The following is a 22561-nucleotide window of genomic DNA, read 5'->3' on the forward strand; positions in this document are numbered from 1 at the left end:
TGGACGGTGGAAGTGAAGGTGCTGCAAATGTGGAAATCATTTAGCGCACAAACTGGTTCTTCTTTTGATATGGTGTTGGCTGATAAAAACGTAATTAGTAATTTCTCTTCCTATCGTAAGCGTTTTTTTTTGTTGAATATTAACTTTATTGTGTGTTTTTACTACATTTAGGGTTGGAAAATCCATGCCAGATGCAAACAATCATTGATGGGCAATAACGACATGAGAGAGTCGTGGGTTGGAAAATGGAAAGTTATATCTAACTTTTCCTTGCGCTGTGCATCTGGTCTTAACAAACCAACCAACCATTTTTACCAAATGGATTTCTTGACTCAAACTTCAATTACGGATTCTGATATCCAATGTGACGACATGTTTCTCGACCTCCATGATTTTTCCACCATAAAAAATGGTGGTTACGACCCATGTATTCTTATTGGTAATCTATACACGTTTTTTATATTTTTGTTTTCTCTATATCTATTGACATTATAACTGAAATGATAGAACATTAATATTTTCTACTATCTTTGTTAATGTAGATTTGATGGGCGAAGTCCTAGACTTCGGTGGTCTGGCTATTTTACATGGAGCAAGAAAGGAAGTTGCCAAAGTGGAGTTTACTCTAAGAGATATCAAGTAACCTAGATATTAAACATTTTTAAGCAGTTTGATAATATAATACTGACTTCCTTTATTTTTTGTTCTATCTCAGGGACCAACGTATTCAATGCTGCCTTTATGGGAAACTAGCTGAGATTTTCGATCATCAAGTGAAACCAAACAATGGTGATATTTGTTTGATCCGAAATGCTAAAGTCGGATGCTTCAAGGGTAATTGCAAATAATATAAAGTTTCTCTCATACTTTATATATATGTTTAATATGGTATATTACCGATTCTATTCATACATGTCTTATATAAAGGAAGTCATTTGTTTCAGGAGAGATGCAAGTAACCAATTCATTTGATTCTTCATTGGTTTTGATCAATCCAGATATAACAGAGGCTCATGCACTCAAACGGATGTGAGTAAACTGAAGCTTGCGTTATTGCTTTAGTTACAATGAATTAGCTTACACATACGATTTTTTATTTTTTTCAGGTTTATTGGCCAAGGGGACAATGTTGATGCGAACCAACTTCACAACATCAATATTCTGACTCATCAAAAGCGCTTGAAATGGTCTGAAAGTCCATTCAAAACTATTCAGGAAATGAAACGCACTAATCAGGTTTTCCTATATTAATAATAATTGTGAAATCAGTTTTGAATAAACTTTAAGTTGCTCTCAAAGTCTTAGTGTTTTGTTTGTCTTACTCTTCACAACCATTTATGTTCTTTCTAGGGGGAATTATGCAGAGTTATTTGTGCTGTTTATGTTGTCGATACCAGTACTGGATGGTATTATTGTGCTTGTGTTGTTTGCAACAATATGGTGTCAAAACAGGCTATTTGTTTTGATGAAGTATATGTTCCAAAATGGTGGTGTAACTTTTGTCAAAGATTTCTTTCAAAGGTTACCCCGAGGTAACCATTGTCACATTAAAATATTTTTATCACATTAACAGTATGTATAATTGAAGTGCATAGACCAAATGACTTTTTTGTGTCTATTTTTTGCAGATACAAGCTGGATTTGCTTGTGCAGGATGAGACTGGTGAGTCCAGGTTCTCACTACAAGATTCGGTTTCAGCTACAATGGTAAAATTGGGTGCATCCAGAGTCGTTGATGTGTATTCAGCTGAGGTGATATATTTTGATCCTTTTAACATACTGTCTAATTTATTTGGGTTTTTAATTCGTTGAATGCTGAATGTTCTCAATTTTCTGCAGTTTGAAGTTGAAGAAATGTTGCCACCCGAGATAGTGGCAATTGTTGGCAAAAATTATGGATTTGGTGTTTCTGTTGATGAAATTAACAAGGCTTCTGGTGTCGACAAAATCAGTGCCATGAAAGTTTGGGATATTAATGATATCATGTGGAAATATTTCAAGTCTCTTCATCAACAAGAATCCTATTCCAGTAAGAAGCACTCCACAGGTCCTGTGTGTATTGAAAAGGATGCTCGCGACGAACCAAATGATGATAAAAGTGGCTGATGCAGTCAAACATCTTTGGTTATTTTTTAGGTGTTTTGTTTTTTGGTTTTTTTTTAATTCCTGGATTTATGTTTTTTTAACCATTATGTAGTTCTGCTTTTTTCTAAACTCTTAGCTGTGTTTCTTTGTTTTTCTATGAATTAATTAAAATTCCGAGGTTTTTCATAAGATCATGATGGAATAACGATCATGGTTGTATTATTTAGAACAATTTATATGTATTAGCAAAATTAAAACTAAGCTAAAGAAAAATAAAAAAGCTTATACCAAAGAAAAAATTAGACATAATGATATTTCAATATCCATTACACCAAATCCTATCTAAACATATAATCGCACCATTCCTAATCCATACGGCTTATACATTTTATATTAGTTTTTCAAATCTACATTTTGATTTGAATCATATCCGACGATATAATTGTCAACGCTTAACTTCTTTACACGAAGTAATATAAGCCCAAATTTAGGTGAGATAATTGAAAATGGAAGGAAATAATTGATCATCAAGTATAGAATATTCTGCGGAAACCAAAGTCTCATCCTTAACATTGTAAAGGATGATTGTATAAATAGTATTGATTATTTCATACCATTTTGAGATGAATATCTATTTTGTAAATGTTATAAATATTTTAGATTTTTGATCAAATCAATATAACCTGGATAAATTGTTTCGTGCCAAAAATATTAATATGTTTCCTAGGTGATAACTAATTAAAATAGATTCTGAATTCTGCAATTGGTTCCACTTTTAAAGCTGCAGAATATACCCCATCGTTTACAATAAATTAAAAGAGACAAATTTTAACTGACTAAATCTTAACAATGATATCGAATGAACTTTAAAATCAGAATATACTTTAAATAAAGTATATACTTTTCGTGAGCAAGAGATTAACTTAGGTAATCTCGGATTATTATGTTCCACGAATATATACAACATCCCTCTGTTTTGGTAACAAGAAGATTTTATTAGGATAGTAACGGTCTGCGTTCGAAAAGGTTAACCTATCTAAACCTACATATTTGTTATCTTATATAAACTCACGCTTTCCTTTCCTTAGTATCAACCAAAAAAAACAGAGAACTAAAATGTCTTCTTTCATGAACCTTAGCTTCTTAGACGAGATCAAACCATACAAAAACAAATGGCGTATTCAAGTCAAGGTACTTCATTCCTGGAAATCATACATTCCGGGAGTTGGGGAATCGCTTGAACTGATTCTGTCTGATGCACATGTAAGGTTTTTAAATGATATAAGATTTGTCCATATCCCTATTTTCAAATACTATGATGATATATTTCGATGTCTACATCATTTTCAGGGAACGAAAATCCATGCTTCATGTAAGAAAGCTTACCTTGAAGAGTTGAGAGATAAACTTCCGGTTGGATCCTGGAGGAATATCGAAAACTTCCTTCTCACTGCACCCGGTGGAATGTACAAATCCACCAATCATGCATACAAGTTGTCGTTTCTCCACACTACGGAAATCTCCTTCTCATCTCTGCAGATGGACGACCTATTTCTAAGTCTGGTTGATTTTGAAACCATACTCAGTGGACATCTTGACGAATACAAGCTGATTGGTTAGTGATCTTATACATATTTAAATGTGAAATAACCTATTTTATAACATTGTCTCATACTAATTATTCTGACCTGTATTTTATATATTTAGATGTTATGGGACAAGTCAAAGATGTGGGTGACCTTGATTCCGTGCAGTGTCAAGGAAAACCAAAGAAAAAAATTGAGTTTGTTTTGGGCGACATTCAGTAAGTCCTTATTGTGTTATTTATATAAAATTTTCAAAAGTTATATTTCAGTTAACCTCTAGCATATTATTTGTACAGTGGTCTGACGATTGCTTGCTGTTTATGGGGAACATTTGCTGAGAAAATTCATACCGAGGTGGAAGCATCTGGAGGAGATGTGGTTGTATGCCTTTTAAGATTTGCTAAAATCGGCAAATATAGAGGTGAAATTTGGGCGTATATAGTCATATCAATTTATTAGTTAAGTAACTATGTTTATATATGTGATTGATTGGTTGATTTAATTCATTTTTCCCAGGTGAGATTCAAATCTCGAATTCGTTTGACGCTTCCCAGCTTATTATTAATCCTCCAATAAAGGAGACTGAAGCGTTTAAAGTGACGTGAGTGTTTATTGTGATAATGCAACAAACCAAAAAAAAATCTAGATGGTACTAATGTGTTCAATTTTATAATATTCTTCTCAGGGATACTGATGAGGAGAACAATGCTTTGACTTTAGTCGAAACTAAAGACCATAAGCTTCAGCTTAAAATTAGGCGTGATAAGTGGATGCAGTTTCCTCTCAAGTACATTGGCGAACTTCTCCAGCCAACTCAGGTACACATTCAATTTTATGTTCGGCTAATTAGCAAATGATGTTATGGCATATCTAAATAAAGTGTATATGCATGCATATGCAGGCTGAAGTGTGCAGGGTCGTATGTACTGTATACGAAATAGACAGGAACTGGGGCTGGTACTATTTTGGTTGTACTGATTGTGACAAAAAGGCTATTAAGGTGTCAACCAACACAAAAATAGTCAATGGAAAAGACATCGTCTCTCATGTTTGGTGGTGTGAACAGTGTAAGCGTAAGGTTTATGATGTGTCCCCAAGGTATATTTATCTATTTTAAATATAAATTGTCTTTATTTTTCACATTGTAGAAACATTTTGATTATATAAAACATTTACTTATATGCACAGATTCAAGCTTCATCTGATGGTTAAAGATGATACTGGAGTTACAAACTTTATGCTACTAGATACAATTGCAAAAGGACTTGTGCCTGAATCAGCAGAGACCCTACTGAATGGTTCCTTTGATGAGGTATACTTGCAAGCTTGCGACCATGTATTATATATATAACTCCTTTCAGAATCAATAACAACTGTGTACCTAAATTTTTCTAATTGCAGTTAGAGGATGTTGATTCATTCCCTGAAGCAATCACTTCTTTGGTTGGTAAGACCTTCATGTTTGGAGTTTACATAGAGAAGGACCATGTGATTTGCAAAGCTGAGACTTTCAAGGTTGGTAAAGTATGGAAAGACATGAGTATGGACATGAGTTGTGCAGCTTCAGTGTCGTGTACTCAATCTGATTTGACCCCAACTGTGGACAGTGGTGGACAGGTATTTTGAACGTTCATTTCTGTGTGTATTACCAACATATGAGGCCAGTGAATGATATTTTTATACTTATACTTATACTTTTTTTTTAGGATTCCATAAATCACATGATTGAGCAGAGTTCTGAAGATGTGGTATCAACCCCGTCTTCTAAACGTATAACCGAATCTGATGAATATGTGCATGATCTCACATCGACCTCTAAGAAGCAACGTACCAAAAACATCAAGTCCGAACAGAAGAAAAGTGGCTGAAGAAGATATTGTCCGAACATTAAGTTCTGGTTTTGGTTTTATTTATTGCATTTATTGTTTTTCTTTCATGATTCATTTCACACTATTTCCTTTTTCCTGAGCTTTTTTTCCTATTTGTTCATCTGTTTGGTTTAATTGATTTGCTATTTTATAATAAGATGGATTTCTATTTAATTTAATATGGTGTTTTATTTCTCGATATCTATTATCACTTTTGCTTATTGAGAACTACTTATATAACTCAATATATAATATACAAGCTCCATTGTCCACCATTAAGCGCCAAGCAGTATATGAAAACATTACTTCTCGATTAAGTAATAAAAATAACTTACATGGTCGGCATAAGAAGTATGATTATTGAACCATAATGTGAAGCTCTCTTCTCGATTAAGTTAATAAAAATAACTTACATGGTCTGTATAAGAAGTATGATTATTGAACCATAATGTGAAGCTCTCACGTTATATACAGTGATAGACAAAACTTCCTTTTTCATTTTCCTTGAATACGTACAGGTCAGATAATCTTGTGTTAAAAATCGTTGTGATCCACTTGTCATCTTATAAACTATATTTAAAAGTCTAAGCATGTTTGTTGTTTTATCCATATGTAGATTTATGGATCAAGTGTTTGTTTAGAATAATTTATTTTTTAAAAAACATTTACACGTATGGAAAATGAAACCAAATAAATATTCTAAACAAGATGCTATCTCCCGATATCCAGAAAATATATATCTAATAACATTTGATATCCTAACTAACCTACACTCTCGGCCATACCTATCTCATCCCGTATGTCAAAGTGAAATTTAGTTTTTTTAGTTGTGTTGAATATACCAAACTGTTTCAGAACAATGAAGGAGATCCAACCGAATATCAAGAAGAAGAAGGATGATCAATCATCCACCGATGAAAATCTGTCATCAACCCTTAAAAGGATGAGCCAATCTATTCATAGTTCTGCAATAACAACTTCATCTAAATCTCAAAGGATTAATCCCAGTAGGGTTTTTGCAGATTTGAGTAATATAATTCCAACCACACCTGCTCTCACCTCCGATCAACATGTGACTACACCGGAATCAATATTCAGTCCTACAAATCGGAACAATAGCGGTATAAACAGCTTCAGAAAATCAATACTATATATAATATTTCTGTTTTTTTATATGATTAATAATTAACATTGTATCCTTTTTTGAATTCTCAGCTAAATCCATCAATAAGTTGCCTATACGTTCTAAGAGCTATCGACCTTTTTATGAAAAGCTTGGTATTGCCTTGAATAATTTTGACCAACCCATTTTTGTAAAAGGTTTTTCATTAGGGATTTTACATGTTTTAAATGTTTTTACATGTGAAGGACAAGGTTCGGGTATATCTGGCCAGTATTCAAGACTATCAAGGCCTACGAGTTCATTGATCGATATTCGTCCTACTAATCTATTCAATGCATTTTCAAGCACTGAAAGTGGCGAACAATCCCAGATAGATGTTCAAAGTAGGAATGCTTTTTCAAGAATCCCCATTTTAGATCCCGCAGCTGCCACTAGAATAAGTCCTACAACACAGACACAGTTCACTTATCCTGATGCAGTCTTTAGTGGTTCGAATCTGAACAAAGGTGATTAATTTACAACTTTTTGTCCACCGTATTCTATTATATTAATTGACACCTTCGGAATAAATTTTCAGGAAAAAACACTCCTAAGTTGCCACTACGTTCTAAGCGATATAGTCCTAACTCGGATTTTTCCGGTAAGTATTAACTGTTTTTTGGTATTAAAATTACCTTTTATATGCGGTTATAAATACTTTGTAAATAATTTGTTAATACCTATTACAAATAGATACTAGCGGACCCTCCAAACGTTCGAAACTCTATATGAATAGATGTATACGGATCCATCCTACCGATCAACTACACACTTTTTCAAGCTCAGATACAATCAACCAGATAGACGATCATTTGGAAGTAAGAAATGAACTAAACACTAACGCCGATGAGTCACATGGAGATGATGATTCTACATATGATCCACACCCTATAAATGGTATATAAAATAGCGCTAAAATCTGCAAAATATATTTATACTTTCGTTGATTGTTAATTATGTTACTTTACAGAGGTTGATGAATATTTTGGTGAACAAGTTTACGATGTCAGTAGCGAAGATAGTGATACTGACACTGAATCAGCATGTGAAAACGAAACACTATCCGAAACAATGCAGAATAGTTCTGGGAATACTTCTTCCTTACAGATAACCGGTATGAATTTTAATGGTTCCATATGTTATAATATTTTGAAAGCATTATTGTTTATGTTTATATTATTTTTTTAATTTGCAGGATACATAGACGAGGGTGATCCTACTTATAAATGTGATTATTGTGGTGCTATAATGTGGTATGGTGAACGCATAGAAAAGAAAAGGAAGACTAAAAAGCCCAAATTTTCTTTGTGTTGTGGACAAGGTCAAGTTCAGTTGCCATTGCTAAAACCTTCGCCTACCATCTTGCAAACATTTCTTACAGCTGACGATCCGTTGAGCAAATATTACAGAGAAAATATCAGGCAACTGAACATGGTTTTTTCATTTACATCACTTGGTGGTAAAGTTGAGCGATCATGCACGGCAGGACCACAAATGTTTCAGTTACAAGGTGAGAACTATCATTTAATGGGAAGTTTAAAACCACCAGCTGGAGACAAAGCAAAATTCTCTCAGCTATACATTGTTGACACAGAGAATGAGGTTGATAATAGAGCACATATTATCGGGTATGATCTTTTTCACATTATCAAATTATTTACGCTTCAAAATAAAAAAATGATTCCAACATCGATGTCCATTATTAGATTCTGACCCCCCTTTAAATATTTAAATATTTAAAAGGACGGGTATATTTATTGTTTTATTTTTTAAAAAAATTTAATTTCATATTTATACGTTTTAGTCATATTTGTGTTTTTCTTTGTATAATATTTCTCTTAAATAATTAATAAGAAGTTTTAATAATTATATCAATAGGTCATGTTCATATTTTAATAGAATATACTATATTTTAAACGAATTTCATATTAATTAAATTCATTAATGGTATTTTAAGTTTTCTTTTGATTTTAGACCTACAGATTTTAGATTTAAATAGATTAATAAATAATAGACTTACACATACTTATAAGATATAATACTATTTTAATAAAAATATTTTAAGTTTAAATATTAGACCTATATATTATGAATCAAAATTATCCAAAAAGGATAATGACATCACAATATTATTTTCTTAAATTTATGTATCAGAAAATTAAATTCTAAATCTAAAATAAAAAATACAAAATTGATAATAGGTTATTAAAAACAAAATAAACTAATAATGTCATATCATTATAAACGAAGCGTGAAGAATTTTGATATAAATTAATATTTTGGAGTTTTTGTACATTGCTATATTACAAAATCTTATTATATCGAAGAAGATAATAATTAATCATAATTTTAAAATAATTTTGAAATTATATTTTCAAAATTTTGCAGGAAGTACAAGAAAACAGCTGAAAAGACCAAAAAGGAACAAATACGGAAACAAGTGATAGACAAGCTTATGAAGATGCTCGACGAAGTTAATCCATACGTTCATCAGTTTAGATCAGCCCGTGATAGGTTTGATATCAATACCCAGGAAACATTTCATATGCGAATTATAAGCAGTCGAGACAAGGATGGAAGGACATATGATACACCGACTGCATCTGAAGTAGCTGCATTAATTCCTGGAGATTTCAATATGGAAATGGATAAAAGAGATATTGTTTTGCAAGAAAAACAAACAGGATATCTTAAGAGGATAAGTGAGATTCATCCTTCGTATCTAGCACTTCAGTATCCTCTTATCTTTACTTATGGTGAAGATGGTTTCAGACTTGGTATTAAAAAGAGAGAAACAGAAGCTACATTGTTGCTGAAGAGGTCTAATATTAGTATGAGACAATGGTATGCATTTCGGACTCAGGAAAGAGAAAACGAATGTCATACGCTGCTGCACTCTAAGAGGTTGTTCCAACAATTTCTGGTCGATGGTTATACATCAATAGAAGCAAATAGGCTGTTATACATGAGGATGAACCAGAAAAGCCTTAGATCCGATAGCTTTGATTCCATTCAGCAGTCTGGACAGTCAGGAAAGACGGACATGCAGGATCAAGGAAATCGTTTGTACTTACCAGCGTCATTCGTTGGAGGGCCAAGATACATGAAGAACATGTATCTAGATGCAATGGCGATATGCAAACACTATGGTTTTCCGGATCTGTTTATAACCTTTACATGCAATCCAAAGTGGCCTGAAATCACCAGGTATCTATCACCGCGCAAACTAGCAGCTGAGGATAGACCCGATATTATTAACAGGATTTTCAAGTGTAAATTGGATTCTCTAATGAGTGCTCTGACAGATGAACAGCTATTGGGAAAGACAGTTGCCTGTAAGTTATTGTTTTCAAATTTTATTTTGTTAAAATTTACTTGCAGGATTCTTATTTATGTTACTAAATTATATTATCTTTTTTAATGCAGCAATGTATACTATTGAATTCCAGAAACGTGGTCTACCCCATGCTCACATTCTGATATTCATGCATCCTCAATCTAAATTTCTGACCACCGATGACATTGATAAGATCATCTCAGCAGAAATTCCAGATAAGAACATAGAACCAGAGTTGTTTGAAGTTATAAAGGATATGATGATTCATGGTCCTTGTGGTGCAGTTAACAAGAACTCCCCTTGCATGGAAAATGGTAAATGTTCTAAACTTTATCCTAAGGATCATGTTGAGAAAACCTGGATCAATAAAGAGGGATTTCCTGTTTATCGAAGACGAGAGCAAACTGATCGCTTTATAGAGAAAAATGGCTTCAAATGTGATAACAGATATGTCATACCATATAACAAAGAATTATCCCTTCGTTACCGAGCTCACATTAATGTCGAATGGTGTAATCAAACGGGCTCTATTAAATACTTATTCAAGTATATTAACAAGGGTCCAGACCATATTACTGTCACTGTTGAGCCGCCTGAGAAAACAGCTCCAACTGTCACTGTGGATCCGTCAGAGAAAGCATCAACAAGGCAAAATGTCTCTAAAGTTAGAGCTGTAAAGGAACCAGAGAAAAACGAAATCAGAGACTTCTTTACTGGCAGGTATTTTTCATGTTCCATAACCTAATACTAATATATAAAGTCTGTTTGAAATTCCAAATTTGCCTTCATTTTTTTTTTCAGATATGTGTCCGCCTGTGAAGCTTCTTGGAGGAATTTCAAGTTTCCTATTCACTATCGATCACTACCAGTTGAAAGATTACAGTTTCATTTACCCGGAAAGCAGACAATAATCTTCAAGGATGATGACACTTTTGAGGAAGTGATAAGTGAAAAGCTTATTGAGAACACAATGTTCTTAGGATGGTTTGAGTTAAACAAGGTCAATGCTCTTGCCAGAACACTCACTTTGGCGGAAATTCCAATGTTCTTCACTTGGAATAAAAAGGAGAGGAAATTCAATATCAGGAAAAAAGGTTTCTCTATTGGTAGGATCAACTATGCTCCAAGGAAGATTGAAGAAGCTTTTTATTTGCGTGTCTTGCTCAACATTGTTAGGGGTCCAACATGCTTCGAGGATATTAGAACTTTCAATAATGTTGAGTATCCTACATACAAGGAGGCATGTTTTGCAAGGGGTCTGCTAGAAGATGATCAAGAGTATATTGACGATATTGTGAGGGCGAGTTTCACAGAATCAGCATCATCTCTGCGTCATGCGTATGTGGTAATGCTCATGTCTGGTAGTTTGTCAAAGCCCGAAGAAGTTTGGGAACAGACATGGGAATATCTATCTGACGATATTGAATATAGACGGAGAAAGCTTTTAAACAGACCAGGTTATATATATATATAATTTTTTTATATTATTTTATAAATCATTTGGTTAGTATACTATCTGAGACTAATTAATTTTTTTTTTTAGGTCTTTGTCTAAGTAATGATGAAAAAAACGGTTTACTCTTTTGGAGATGGAAAAGATTTTAAGGAGTCATGGAACATCTTTAGACCAATGGGACAATATGCCAAAGCCCGTTCTGGATAATGGTGCAAGTGACAATGTCTTGATTTTGGATGAGCTGAGTTATGATAGGGATGAGTTGAAAGCTGAACATGACAGGGACATTGGAAAAATGACAGAGGAGCAAAGGCAAATCTACGAGGAGATTGTTGATGCTGTCGTGAATGAAAAAGGAGGTGTCTTCTTTGTTTATGGATTTGGTGGTACAGGGAAAACTTTCCTGTGGAGGTTGTTGTCCGCAGCTATAAGATGCAAGGGAGAAATATGTTTGAACACTGCATCAAGTGGGATAGCTTCTCTATTGCTACATGGAGGAAGGACAGCACATTCTAGGTTTGCAATACCTATAAACCCAGATGAGTATTCTACTTGCACACTTATTCCAGGAAGCGATCAAGCTAATTTGGTGAAAGCAGCTTCACTTATCATTTGGGACGAAGCACCCATGATGAGTAGACATTGTTTTGAATCTCTCGATAGAAGTATGAAAGACATTATGAAGACCAATGACAACAAACCTTTTGCTGGAAAAGTTGTAGTGTTTGGAGGCGATTTTAGACAGATACTGCCTGTCATTCCCGGTGCTGGAAGAGAAGAAATTGTACTGGAGTCTCTAAATTCGTCATATTTATGGAAGCATGTCAGAGTCAGGCAGCTTACAAAAAATATGAGGCTACTTTCAGAGAATTTGACGGCTGAAGATGCAAAGGATCTAAAAGATTTTTCACAGTGGATCTTGGATGTGGGAGATGGAAAGATTGGCAAAGAAAATGATGGAGAGACAACGATTAATATATCAGATGAGTTTCTTATTACTGATGTAGATGATCCAATAGAATCCATCAGCAAAGCTGTATATGGGGATGTTGTTTCTCTGCAACAGATTAAAGACCCTAAGTTTTTCCAACAAAGAGCGATTCTCTGTCCTACAAATGAGGATGTCAACATCATTAATCAGCATATGCTGGATAAACTTGAAGGTATCACAAATTTGTTATGTTTCCATAAGAAGGTTATCAAAAACTAAATTTGGTTTCATTTATGAATATATTTTTTTATATGCAGGTGAGGAAAGAATTTTTTTTAGCTCCGACTCCATAGATGCTTCTGATCGATTCTCAATAAATGACCAAGCTCTCACTCCAGACTTCTTAAACAAAATCAAGACATCTGGTCTGCCAAATCATAGTCTTCGATTGAAAGTCGGGTGTCCTGTGATGTTGCTTAGAAACATGGATCACACGGAAGGATTAATGAATGGTACTAGACTACAGATTACAGAGATGTGTGATTTCATGGTGAAGGCAAAAGTAATTACTGGACGAAATGTTGGTCGTACCGTGGTAATTCCTAGACTTTCTATCACACCATCAGATAAGAAGTTGCCTTTCAAAATGAGAAGGCGACAACTGCCTATTGCTGTTGCATTTGCTATTACCATCAATAAGAGTCAAGGCCAATCTCTATCCGAAGTCGGTTTGTATCTACCAAGAGATGTTTTCTCTCATGGACAGCTATACGTGGCAATTTCCAGGGTCACATCGAAGAAGGGTTTGAAAATTTTGATTCTTGACAATGAAGGCAAACCGCTTAAGACTACAAAGAATGTTGTCTTCAAAGAGATTTTTCAGAATCTCTAACATTAAATATTGATTATGGTTTTTTCTATTTTAAATACTTCATTATTTTGGTTAGTCTGGTACTATTCGTATTATTTAAAAAATAAAGTTGTTGAGACTTATATCTTATGCCATGCTTACAGTCTTTTAACAAATATGCATGATTACTTCTTCTATTTCATTTAACTTAACGAATGTTTAAGTCTTGATGTACCTCAAGAAAAATCAAAGTTCCATATAACAACACACAAGTACAAATTCAAAAATGAAATAAAATTTCTTCAAATATTTCCTTGACCACTATATTCTCCTTCTTCTGGAGTGCTTATGATGTCAAAAAATTTCATAAATCATATATGAATTATACTCCCAAATTTATCTTCTGAAGCGAAAGGAAATAACATGTGGAAACAAGTCTATATTGTCGACATACTTCCGCAGCAGTGTTATACCTTTGATCTCGACATCAAAAACAACATTTTTGTTTTGACCCGAACAATAAGTCTGACCTTTTAATGAATTATAAATTATAAACATTTTATTATATCCAAAACAGTAATTTACAAGCATTTTTTAAAAAAGTATCACCAAAAAACAAAACGGTTCGAATCCAAACACTTTAAATTTCGTGCTGTAAACAATAAAACAAACACGCACAATACAAACTTGATTATGTCACGGTTTATATAACTAAAACCAAGAATTAGCTGTGTTTATATTGATAAAACAACATACAAACACCCGCCCTTTCAAGGGCGGGTCAGAATCTAGTATCATATTAAAAACTAAAAATTTTTGTAAGATTTTTTATAACTATTTTTTATTTTATTAAAATATTTGTTGTTACTCAACTAATGCATTTTTATTAAAAACTAAAAATTTTGGTAAGATTTTTTTTATTTTCCCAACATATTTTTTATAATTAAAATAAATGTTTAATTTAATGTTAAACTAGTTTCTTTCTTTCTTTCTTTTTGGCAACAATAAACTAGGAAACTAAGAAAGATCACCTTCCAAATTGGATAACCAAACCAGAGATTGTTGAATCAACATACATCAAAGCAGAAAGATTTCTTATTAGTTTCTTTAATTAATTATTAAATTTCAAGGTTTTCAAATAGCATATTTTGTATATAACACCTAAACTAAAGATTAATTATATTCTATTATATTTTGTATATAATCTTTTTAGATAATATTTTGTTTTGATTTTAAAAATAAATAAAATATTGTTGTAGACATAAAAGTTTTACATATGTTAACAATTTTACTTTTGTATAGAAATATTACATACTAGACTTTGACCCGCCCGACCGGGCGGGTATTTATTTTATGTTTTAAGCTTTTTGCTTATAGTAAATTATATGTATTTGTAATATTTAATTATAAATTTATATTGAAAATTAATCTTTACAGTTATAATAAAATTATATTTATAAGTTTAATAAAATATTCTTATATAAATTTTAAATATCCTAACTAAAATAATATAGGGGTGGGCATAATTTTTTCCAATTCCAAAATCTTAATATCTCTTAAAACAAATAAAATAAATTTATAAATACATAAAATATATAAAAATATTTTGAAATATAATTTCTATTAAAATAAATTTGTTAAAAAATAATTTTACGATGTTGTTGTTTATTTTTATAGCTTGATTCGTGACCGTATAATTATTTTTCCGTATAAATATTTGCTTTCACTTTAAATTTGTTCTTTATACTAATGTATAATATATATATATATATATACTAGATATGGACCCGTGCGTTGCACGGGTTTTATTTGATGTTTTAGTTTCATGAATATTTAAAAAAAATAAAAATATTTTTCACATTAGTTATTGGATTTTCAGTATATATTAGGACTTATTTTAGTAATAATAATTTGTTTTCTTCCATAATTTTTTATTAATATTTATATTTCAATAATCACGGTGTTTTGAATAGTATATTAGTTGTATTTAATTTAAACATATAAAACTGTGAACTCTCTGTATTGTTTATGTTGTGTAGGACAAATTAAAAAAAATCAAAATATAATGTTACACAACACCAATCAATATGTATTATTGATAGTCAGCTAAATATCGAATATATTGTTAGATAAAACATCAAATTTGTTTACTTTAGTATATGTGATGTGACTTTAACCTCTTTTTCTATATATCATATATTATTGAAAACTTTTTAATATATAATATTTCGTGAAACACTATTGTCGTTATGTTTTAAAAATTTGAAGCTCTCTAGTTGTAATGACTCCTAATAGTGCGACATATAATTACAAGTCTGGACTTAGCAAATATAGACCAACCTTTTAAACTTTGACCTTAATTCTTGTTCATAAGTATTTGCATAACAAATTCGTATAGGAAATTGAAGTCTTTTTAAATTAAAATCTCATCTTGCATATGTTGGTATGAGACTTATTCTAGGAATAAAAAATTGTTTTTCCACATAACTTGCAAGTTAGGATTTCTGCTTCAATAATCATGTTGCCTAGGCAAGTTATTAGTAACATTGTTCTATTGCAAAGTCTTTCTCTTTGATTTAAATTTCTTAATAGCATGACCTACATCATTCCATTGCAAAGTTGTTCCTTTTGATTTAAATTTTTTAGTAGCATGACATTTAATAGCATAACCAATTTTATATATCGATGAGAACAAACACACATAAGCATAATCACATATTATGATAGTCACATTAAGACACATATGTACAAACGTCTAATATAACTGTATACCTATAGCAATAACTAACGTACGACAACATAACAATTGTATTTAAAAAAAAAATCAACTTCAGTATAATGTGAAGATCAAGATACCTAGTTATTTCCTCAATATGTGACATCCAAAAAAATATAACACTCATAGATGTGAAAGAAAATGCAGAAAATTGACCTAATATTTTTTTTGTATCTCTTATTATATTTAGTGTCAAAGTATAAGAAGTGACAAATATGAGAATAATTATAGTTCATTTTGGTTTATGATTTAAAAAATAACTATTTAAATAGGAAAATTAATTATTCATAAAAATTATTTGAAATAGTTACTTTACATACCTTTTTTATTAGGATTTGAAGAACGAAAAATTACTATTGTACACTCTTTTACAATTTACTCATGTTTAAGACTAAATAAGTTATATTACAAATATTTTTTCTTTAGGATTTATAAAAGGAAACTTTCTAGTAAAATTACTATCAAATTATTTTTAAATAATTTTCACTATTAAATAGTTTTGAAAATAATATTTTGAATTTTTATTATCTTACTATAATTATTTTTAATTATGAGATAGTTTAACACATATCACAATCTTATTATTTAAAATCTCATTTTATAGGATTTTAAAGGAAAAATTTCTATATTAAATATTTTTAAAATTTCTTTTTACAATTAAATAAATTCTAAAATAAATTTATTTTAAAATTCGTTTTTATCATCGTAATATATATATATATATATATATATATATATATATATATTAAATGGAAAATACATTTCACAATATTAAATGGAAAATACTGTCAAATAATCCTTTGTAATTTATCTTTCTACAGAACATTATTTGTAAGGTTAAATAAAAATGTATTGGTTTAAAATAATAAAAAATATAAGTTTCTTTTAATTATAATATTCCTTTAATAAAGAGCCTTATTTTCAAAATTAAATAAAATATATTATTTTTAAATCATTACAAAATCAGTAGACATTGATTTAAGATAAAGAATTTCCTTATAAACAAAAGTAGTTACAAGATTAGATTTTTCTTATAAATATTTAAGCAAATTTCCTTATAAATATATAATTAATAGATATATTTTTTTTTACAAAATTATAAACTTCAATTATTTTAAAAAATTTAGCTTATATATAAAGCTTGCTTTTAAATTTTCTAATATGATCATGACACATGGAAATGAAAACTTTTGATTGTAATTTTCCTTTTTTCGAATCCTAAAATATTGTAAAATCTATGTGAAATTAATTTCCTTTTTTAAATCCTGAACAAAAAGAATCTTATTAGATAAAGATTGGTTCTTAAAAATTGTTAATTAACACAATCGTGACATGTGTCGATAAATTTTTTAATATTGTGATATGTGTTATTATCTCATAATCTTATTATTAAAAGTATATATGCTCTGATAATAAAAAATGAATTTTGTTAAACAGTAATTATAAATATTACTTAAATGTAATTTTCCATTTTAAAAATTTTAAACAAAAGATAAATTACAAAGGATTATTTGACAGTATTTTCCATTTAATATTGTGAAATGTGTTAAATATTTGTGGTTATTTTGGTTTATATTTTTAAAAACGTACAGTTATCTATTAAAAAAGAGGTAAGTTAATTATTTATAGGAAAATGAATACTTTTACAAAAACAAAATTTGGTTAGGATTTGAAAAAAAGAAAATTACAATCAAATATTTTTGAATAAGATCCCTAACTATTTATAATAATTTTAAAAAATTAAACACATGTCACAATCTTAAAGTATATATTGTCAAGTGTCACATTCATATTATTTAAAAAAATGAATTTTGTTAATAATATATATATATATATATTTTGTTATTCATATTATAATATATATATATTATATATATTTATATCATTGTATTATTATTAATAATTATTATATATATTTATATCATTTGTAATTATCTTAAATCCACGTTTTAAAAAAGAATACTATTATTATTAATAATTATCTAGTTATATGGAAATTTGTTTTCTTTTAAGTTTTTTTTTTGTTTTGTTTAAGATTTTAAAGAAAATGATAACTAAAATTTTAAATTATCTTGTTTTTAAGTTTGTATAACAAAAATTGTGTTTTTACCTTATGTGATAATCTTAAATATATAATTACGATTATGTTAATTTGCAACTTTGGTACCAAACTTTATATAAGAAAAAGATCATCTTATAATTATTTTTGTTAATAAGAAAATTCATCTTAAACCATTGTTTACTGATTTTGTAATTATCTTACACCCATATATTTTATAAGACCTTAAAAATAAATATCTTTTAAAGAATAATACTTCAATATAAATGAACTTATAAATTTAGTAATTTTTTAACGCAATACTTTTTGGTTTAACTTATAAGTTTTTTTTGCAGTTCTCTTTGGTTTAATTTTTTAACAGGAAAAATACTATTAAATATTTATAAGAAAAACTATTTTTGTAAATATTTTAATTTGTAACGAAATCTATTTTTAAATAATTTTTTGTATCTTATAATTATCTTTAGTCCATGTTTTTTTTTAAAACAATAATATAAAACAATACTATCATTAAATAATTATTTATATGGGAATATTTTTTATTTACATTTTTTTTTAAGATTTTTTTTTTAAGAAAAGGAAAACTAAATTTTAAACTTTTTGGTTTAATTTTTAAGGAAAATTTTTATTTAACACATGTCACAATCTTAAATTTTCGATTGACACTTGTCGCGATCATGTTAATTAGTAACTTTGAAAACCAAGCTTTATATAATAAGACTAGGGTCGGCCCGCCCTACGGGCGGGATATAAATCTTAAAACAATTTCAGCAATTAACTAAACATATAATATAAATTTTATCATATAAAAATATACATATTAGTCAAATTTTGTACATGTCATTGTAATTGAATATTTTTAGTTCACACTGAGAAATTTGTGATTGAGTTTAAATTTCTATAACAAAATGCAAATGATTTTAAAATCATGCGGAAAATATCTTTTTAATATATATACATATATACATCGTTTACATTAAATACATAATATATAAATATAATTAAATATTTAAATAGAATATCTTTGATATATATATATATATATATATATATATTGCTTACAGTAAACTAAATTTTAATTTTCAAACAACACTTAGGAAATACTAAAACGATTTTACTTTTGAATTTTTATTTATATATATTTCTTTCTATCAGAATTTGCGAATGAATTATTTTTTAAACGTAACAATATTATGGATGTACTAATTAGTTACTTTGTTTTCTAAAATTATTACTTTTATAATTATGTCAAAATAATTTCTGCTGTATTGATTATATTTTGTGAGGTATGTACCACTTGCGTTGATTTATTTGATATGTATTTGTTTTAAAAGTATTGATGAATACAAATACATAATTTTCTTTTATTTTTCGTGTTGTATTTTGACATACTAAGCATATTTGGTGGAACAGAAGACTATCATTATTGTTGTTTTGCGTGCTTGTCAAGTCAGTTACGGTGCGAATAATCCATAATCCGAGTATAAAAAAAAGGTTACCACCGTTATTGAGTAAACAAACTAATATTTTTTTTTTTACTTGTTGTTTTAAAAAAGAATGTTTTGACTAAAATAGGTTCATAAAATTATAACAATAAAGATCAGAACGATACTTCATTTTCAAGTCCACCAAAACACAAGCTCGCAAAAAAAAAAATTCTAGCCCTGTTATAAAATGACTAAAGTAAGTTTGTAATGGACAGATTTTGATATCACAGTTCAAAAGTCGATGAATTTTCCTAGTGAAGCAACACTGTTGGGATTCTTTAGTATTTGAGTTCATCAAGTATACAACATACTGCGTGGCATTCTGAGAAAAGAAGTCTTGATCCAGCAATGCTATATCATACGTTAGAAACAACACATTAACCCTAGTACTGTAATAAGAAGACGTCTCCATTAATTTGAAAAAAGTCATTTCCATTACTCTGTATAATCTTTTTCTTTTTTGTTTACTAAAATTTTGGAACAGCAAGAATTCCACCGAACAAAGTCGCACTGATAAACAAATTAAAGATCTATTTTGAAGTTATGACTTTGTTTACTAACTTCGTCGGTGTAACACAACGCATGATAAATAGAACACATAAGAAGTAAAGCATACTGATCTGTAGCTTTGCAGAACAAAAGTAAAAGATCTACACTTGCAATAGAAAAGATCAATAATAATCCAAATCTTGACAGAATTTTAACAGCTTTCAGAGAACAATAAGTAGGGAGAAAAAAATCTTCGCAGAATCTTGGGCAGAGAGATCGATTGTAAGCAGCTAGATATTCTCAAGAATACCAAAGAACATCATGTTCTGGAGTGAACCTTTTGTCTCCCACAGCCCACCGTCCGTTATGCTCAAAGGACAAAGCACAACTGCCAGAAATAAAGACACAATATTAAACAGTTCAACATAAAAAACTTGTCTTTAAAAAGCAGATCTCATTGATGAACAAAATGACCCTCACAATTCTTAATGAAACTTCAGATAACTCAAAAAAAATTGCTTGTAGAGTCTTTCCCAACCTCATCTGCTCAATTTGTAGATTAGACTCAGCATAGATACAATCACAAAGAGTCACCGTGATTCCGAACTCTCTGTAATCTAAGGAAAAGTAGATCTTAGTTATATGCAATGGAAGTAACATGAAAATATTTTCATGATCTAAACACCAACCTCTTGATGACATGGCGGAGAGCTTAAAAAATTCCCAGATGCCTTAGCTGTGCGAAAGGAGAAGCAGTTAGAGATCAAAGAAAAAATGTTCACATTTTTACATATAAGAAAAAGCTTAGAAACTGAGATAATACTGCTTATGCGTCCTAGATCTTCAAAGGATCCAACAGTGAGAATAAGTCTTATTGAAACTGAAGCAGCCATATACTTTGAACCAAGTGAAGAAACCCTTACTGCTCATCTAAAACACAAAATCGAGTTTCTCAATCTAGGGTAACATGCAATCTAATTGAAACACGAAACACAATCATAATTTCAGTATATATTAAGAATACATCACATTGTGCTACACTAAGAGAAGAAGAAACTAACCGGTTAGAGGAGCGACGATGATTGACGGCGAAGAAGGAGATGGTGACTGCAAAACATGAACAATACAAAAAAATCAACAAACGTATGCAAAATCAAGAGTACAAATGATGATGATGATGATCTACCGAAAGTAAAGTTACCTTTTATAGGGTTAGAGACACCGCCTTACAGATCAAAACAAAGCATTGAAGACTACATAGTGGGAGAGTGTATCAATGGGAGTTAACACAAACCCATAACTCAGGACCGTTTCATATAGTAGGGAGAAGCAAAAACGTCAACTCGTCGCCGTTGACGCAGAAGAGAGACGATCTTTTTTTCAATCAAACAAAATTAGGATTGGAGCGCAGAACAATCTAACTGGGCCAGATACACCTTCTACTTTCAAGCCCAACCACACATACGAACGAATCCCATGACGAAATAAGTTTAATGAAACGCTGCACTTTGCAAACAGGACAAATGTCAACGCCAGGATCAACGAATTTGTGATCTGGAATCTGACGTGTCATCCGGAGAGAAACATCCTTTCTTTATAGTAATAGATAACTTATGAGTTTTAATCTGTTTAAACGGTGATGATATTTAAAACCTTTTAAATGGTGAGTGATGGTATGATTATTTACTTAAGTGAAAGTAATATTTTTAAATATGTCAATTTACCAAATTAATATACTTTTCATATTTAATGCATTTATAACTATTATTTTAATATAGTAGATATAATATAATTAAGAAATTGATTAAATAACATATAATTTTATTTTGTTTTTATAATAAAACTTTATTTAAAATTAATTTATAATAATAGGATATTATTAATTTAGAAATTAATCACTGCATTTTTAAAACATATTTAAAATGTTTAGTATAGTAAGATTTTGTTAGATTTTTTCCTCAACATATTTTGTTATAACCAAAAGTAGAATTTAAAATTATAGTAAAATTTATTTAATATTAATATCTTTTTAATAATTTTATTTTGTAGATATATTATATTTTCATAAATTAATGTAAATAATGTAATTGATTAGTTGGGCCAAATGTGATTTTTTATAGTAGATAAAATTGTACTTCTCTTTTAATAGAGAAGGAGAAAATTATCATTTTCTATTTTTATTTTATTTATCTCTTTCAAGTGTTAATTATTAATTTTCTTACTGTAATGAAATGAAAAAAATTATTAACATAATTGTTTTTGGAATTTTAGTAATCCAAAACACTTAGGGTCTTATTGGAACAAGTAATTGAGAGGTTTTTTTCTAATCCTCTATTACTGTATCTAGTATTTCAAATTATATATTAAATCTAAGATTAATGGATTAGTCATTTTTATAAGTTTTCCCAAATTCCAGGTTATTGGAAAATAGGAATTTTGTAAATAAAATCTATCAAATGGGATTTGGTGGGTTTT

At 29.8% G+C, this 22561-nt stretch overlaps 3 protein-coding genes across 3 annotated transcripts; all 3 read left to right on the forward strand.

Moving 5' to 3' along the window:
- The first annotated feature begins 523 nt into the window (after positions 1-523).
- Positions 524-2170, forward strand: LOC108833740 (replication protein A 70 kDa DNA-binding subunit B-like). The gene is made up of 7 exons (XM_018607147.2): positions 524-639; positions 716-834; positions 945-1029; positions 1107-1236; positions 1351-1532; positions 1629-1752; positions 1840-2170. The coding sequence occupies exons 1-7, from the start codon at positions 548-550 to the stop codon at positions 2104-2106; spliced, it is 999 nt and encodes a 332-aa protein (XP_018462649.1). The 5' UTR covers positions 524-547; the 3' UTR covers positions 2107-2170.
- A 1031-nt stretch (positions 2171-3201) lies between these two features.
- Positions 3202-5539, forward strand: LOC108833738 (uncharacterized). Its single transcript, XM_018607145.2, has 10 exons — positions 3202-3348; positions 3436-3700; positions 3793-3889; positions 3968-4092; positions 4188-4272; positions 4357-4489; positions 4573-4769; positions 4860-4983; positions 5073-5288; positions 5378-5539. The coding sequence occupies exons 1-10, from the start codon at positions 3202-3204 to the stop codon at positions 5537-5539; spliced, it is 1551 nt and encodes a 516-aa protein (XP_018462647.1).
- Positions 5540-7949: 2410 nt separating this feature from the next.
- Positions 7950-13317, forward strand: LOC108833739 (uncharacterized). Its single transcript, XM_056988988.1, is given in 5 exon segments — positions 7950-8329; positions 9090-10036; positions 10128-11502; positions 11606-12657; positions 12743-13317. Coding segments are annotated over 5 exon segments (4329 nt in total).
- Positions 13318-22561: the final 9244 nt, after the last annotated feature.

Source organism: Raphanus sativus, chromosome 6 (assembly GCF_000801105.2).
Source record: "Raphanus sativus cultivar WK10039 chromosome 6, ASM80110v3, whole genome shotgun sequence".
NCBI lineage: Eukaryota > Viridiplantae > Streptophyta > Magnoliopsida > Brassicales > Brassicaceae > Raphanus > Raphanus sativus.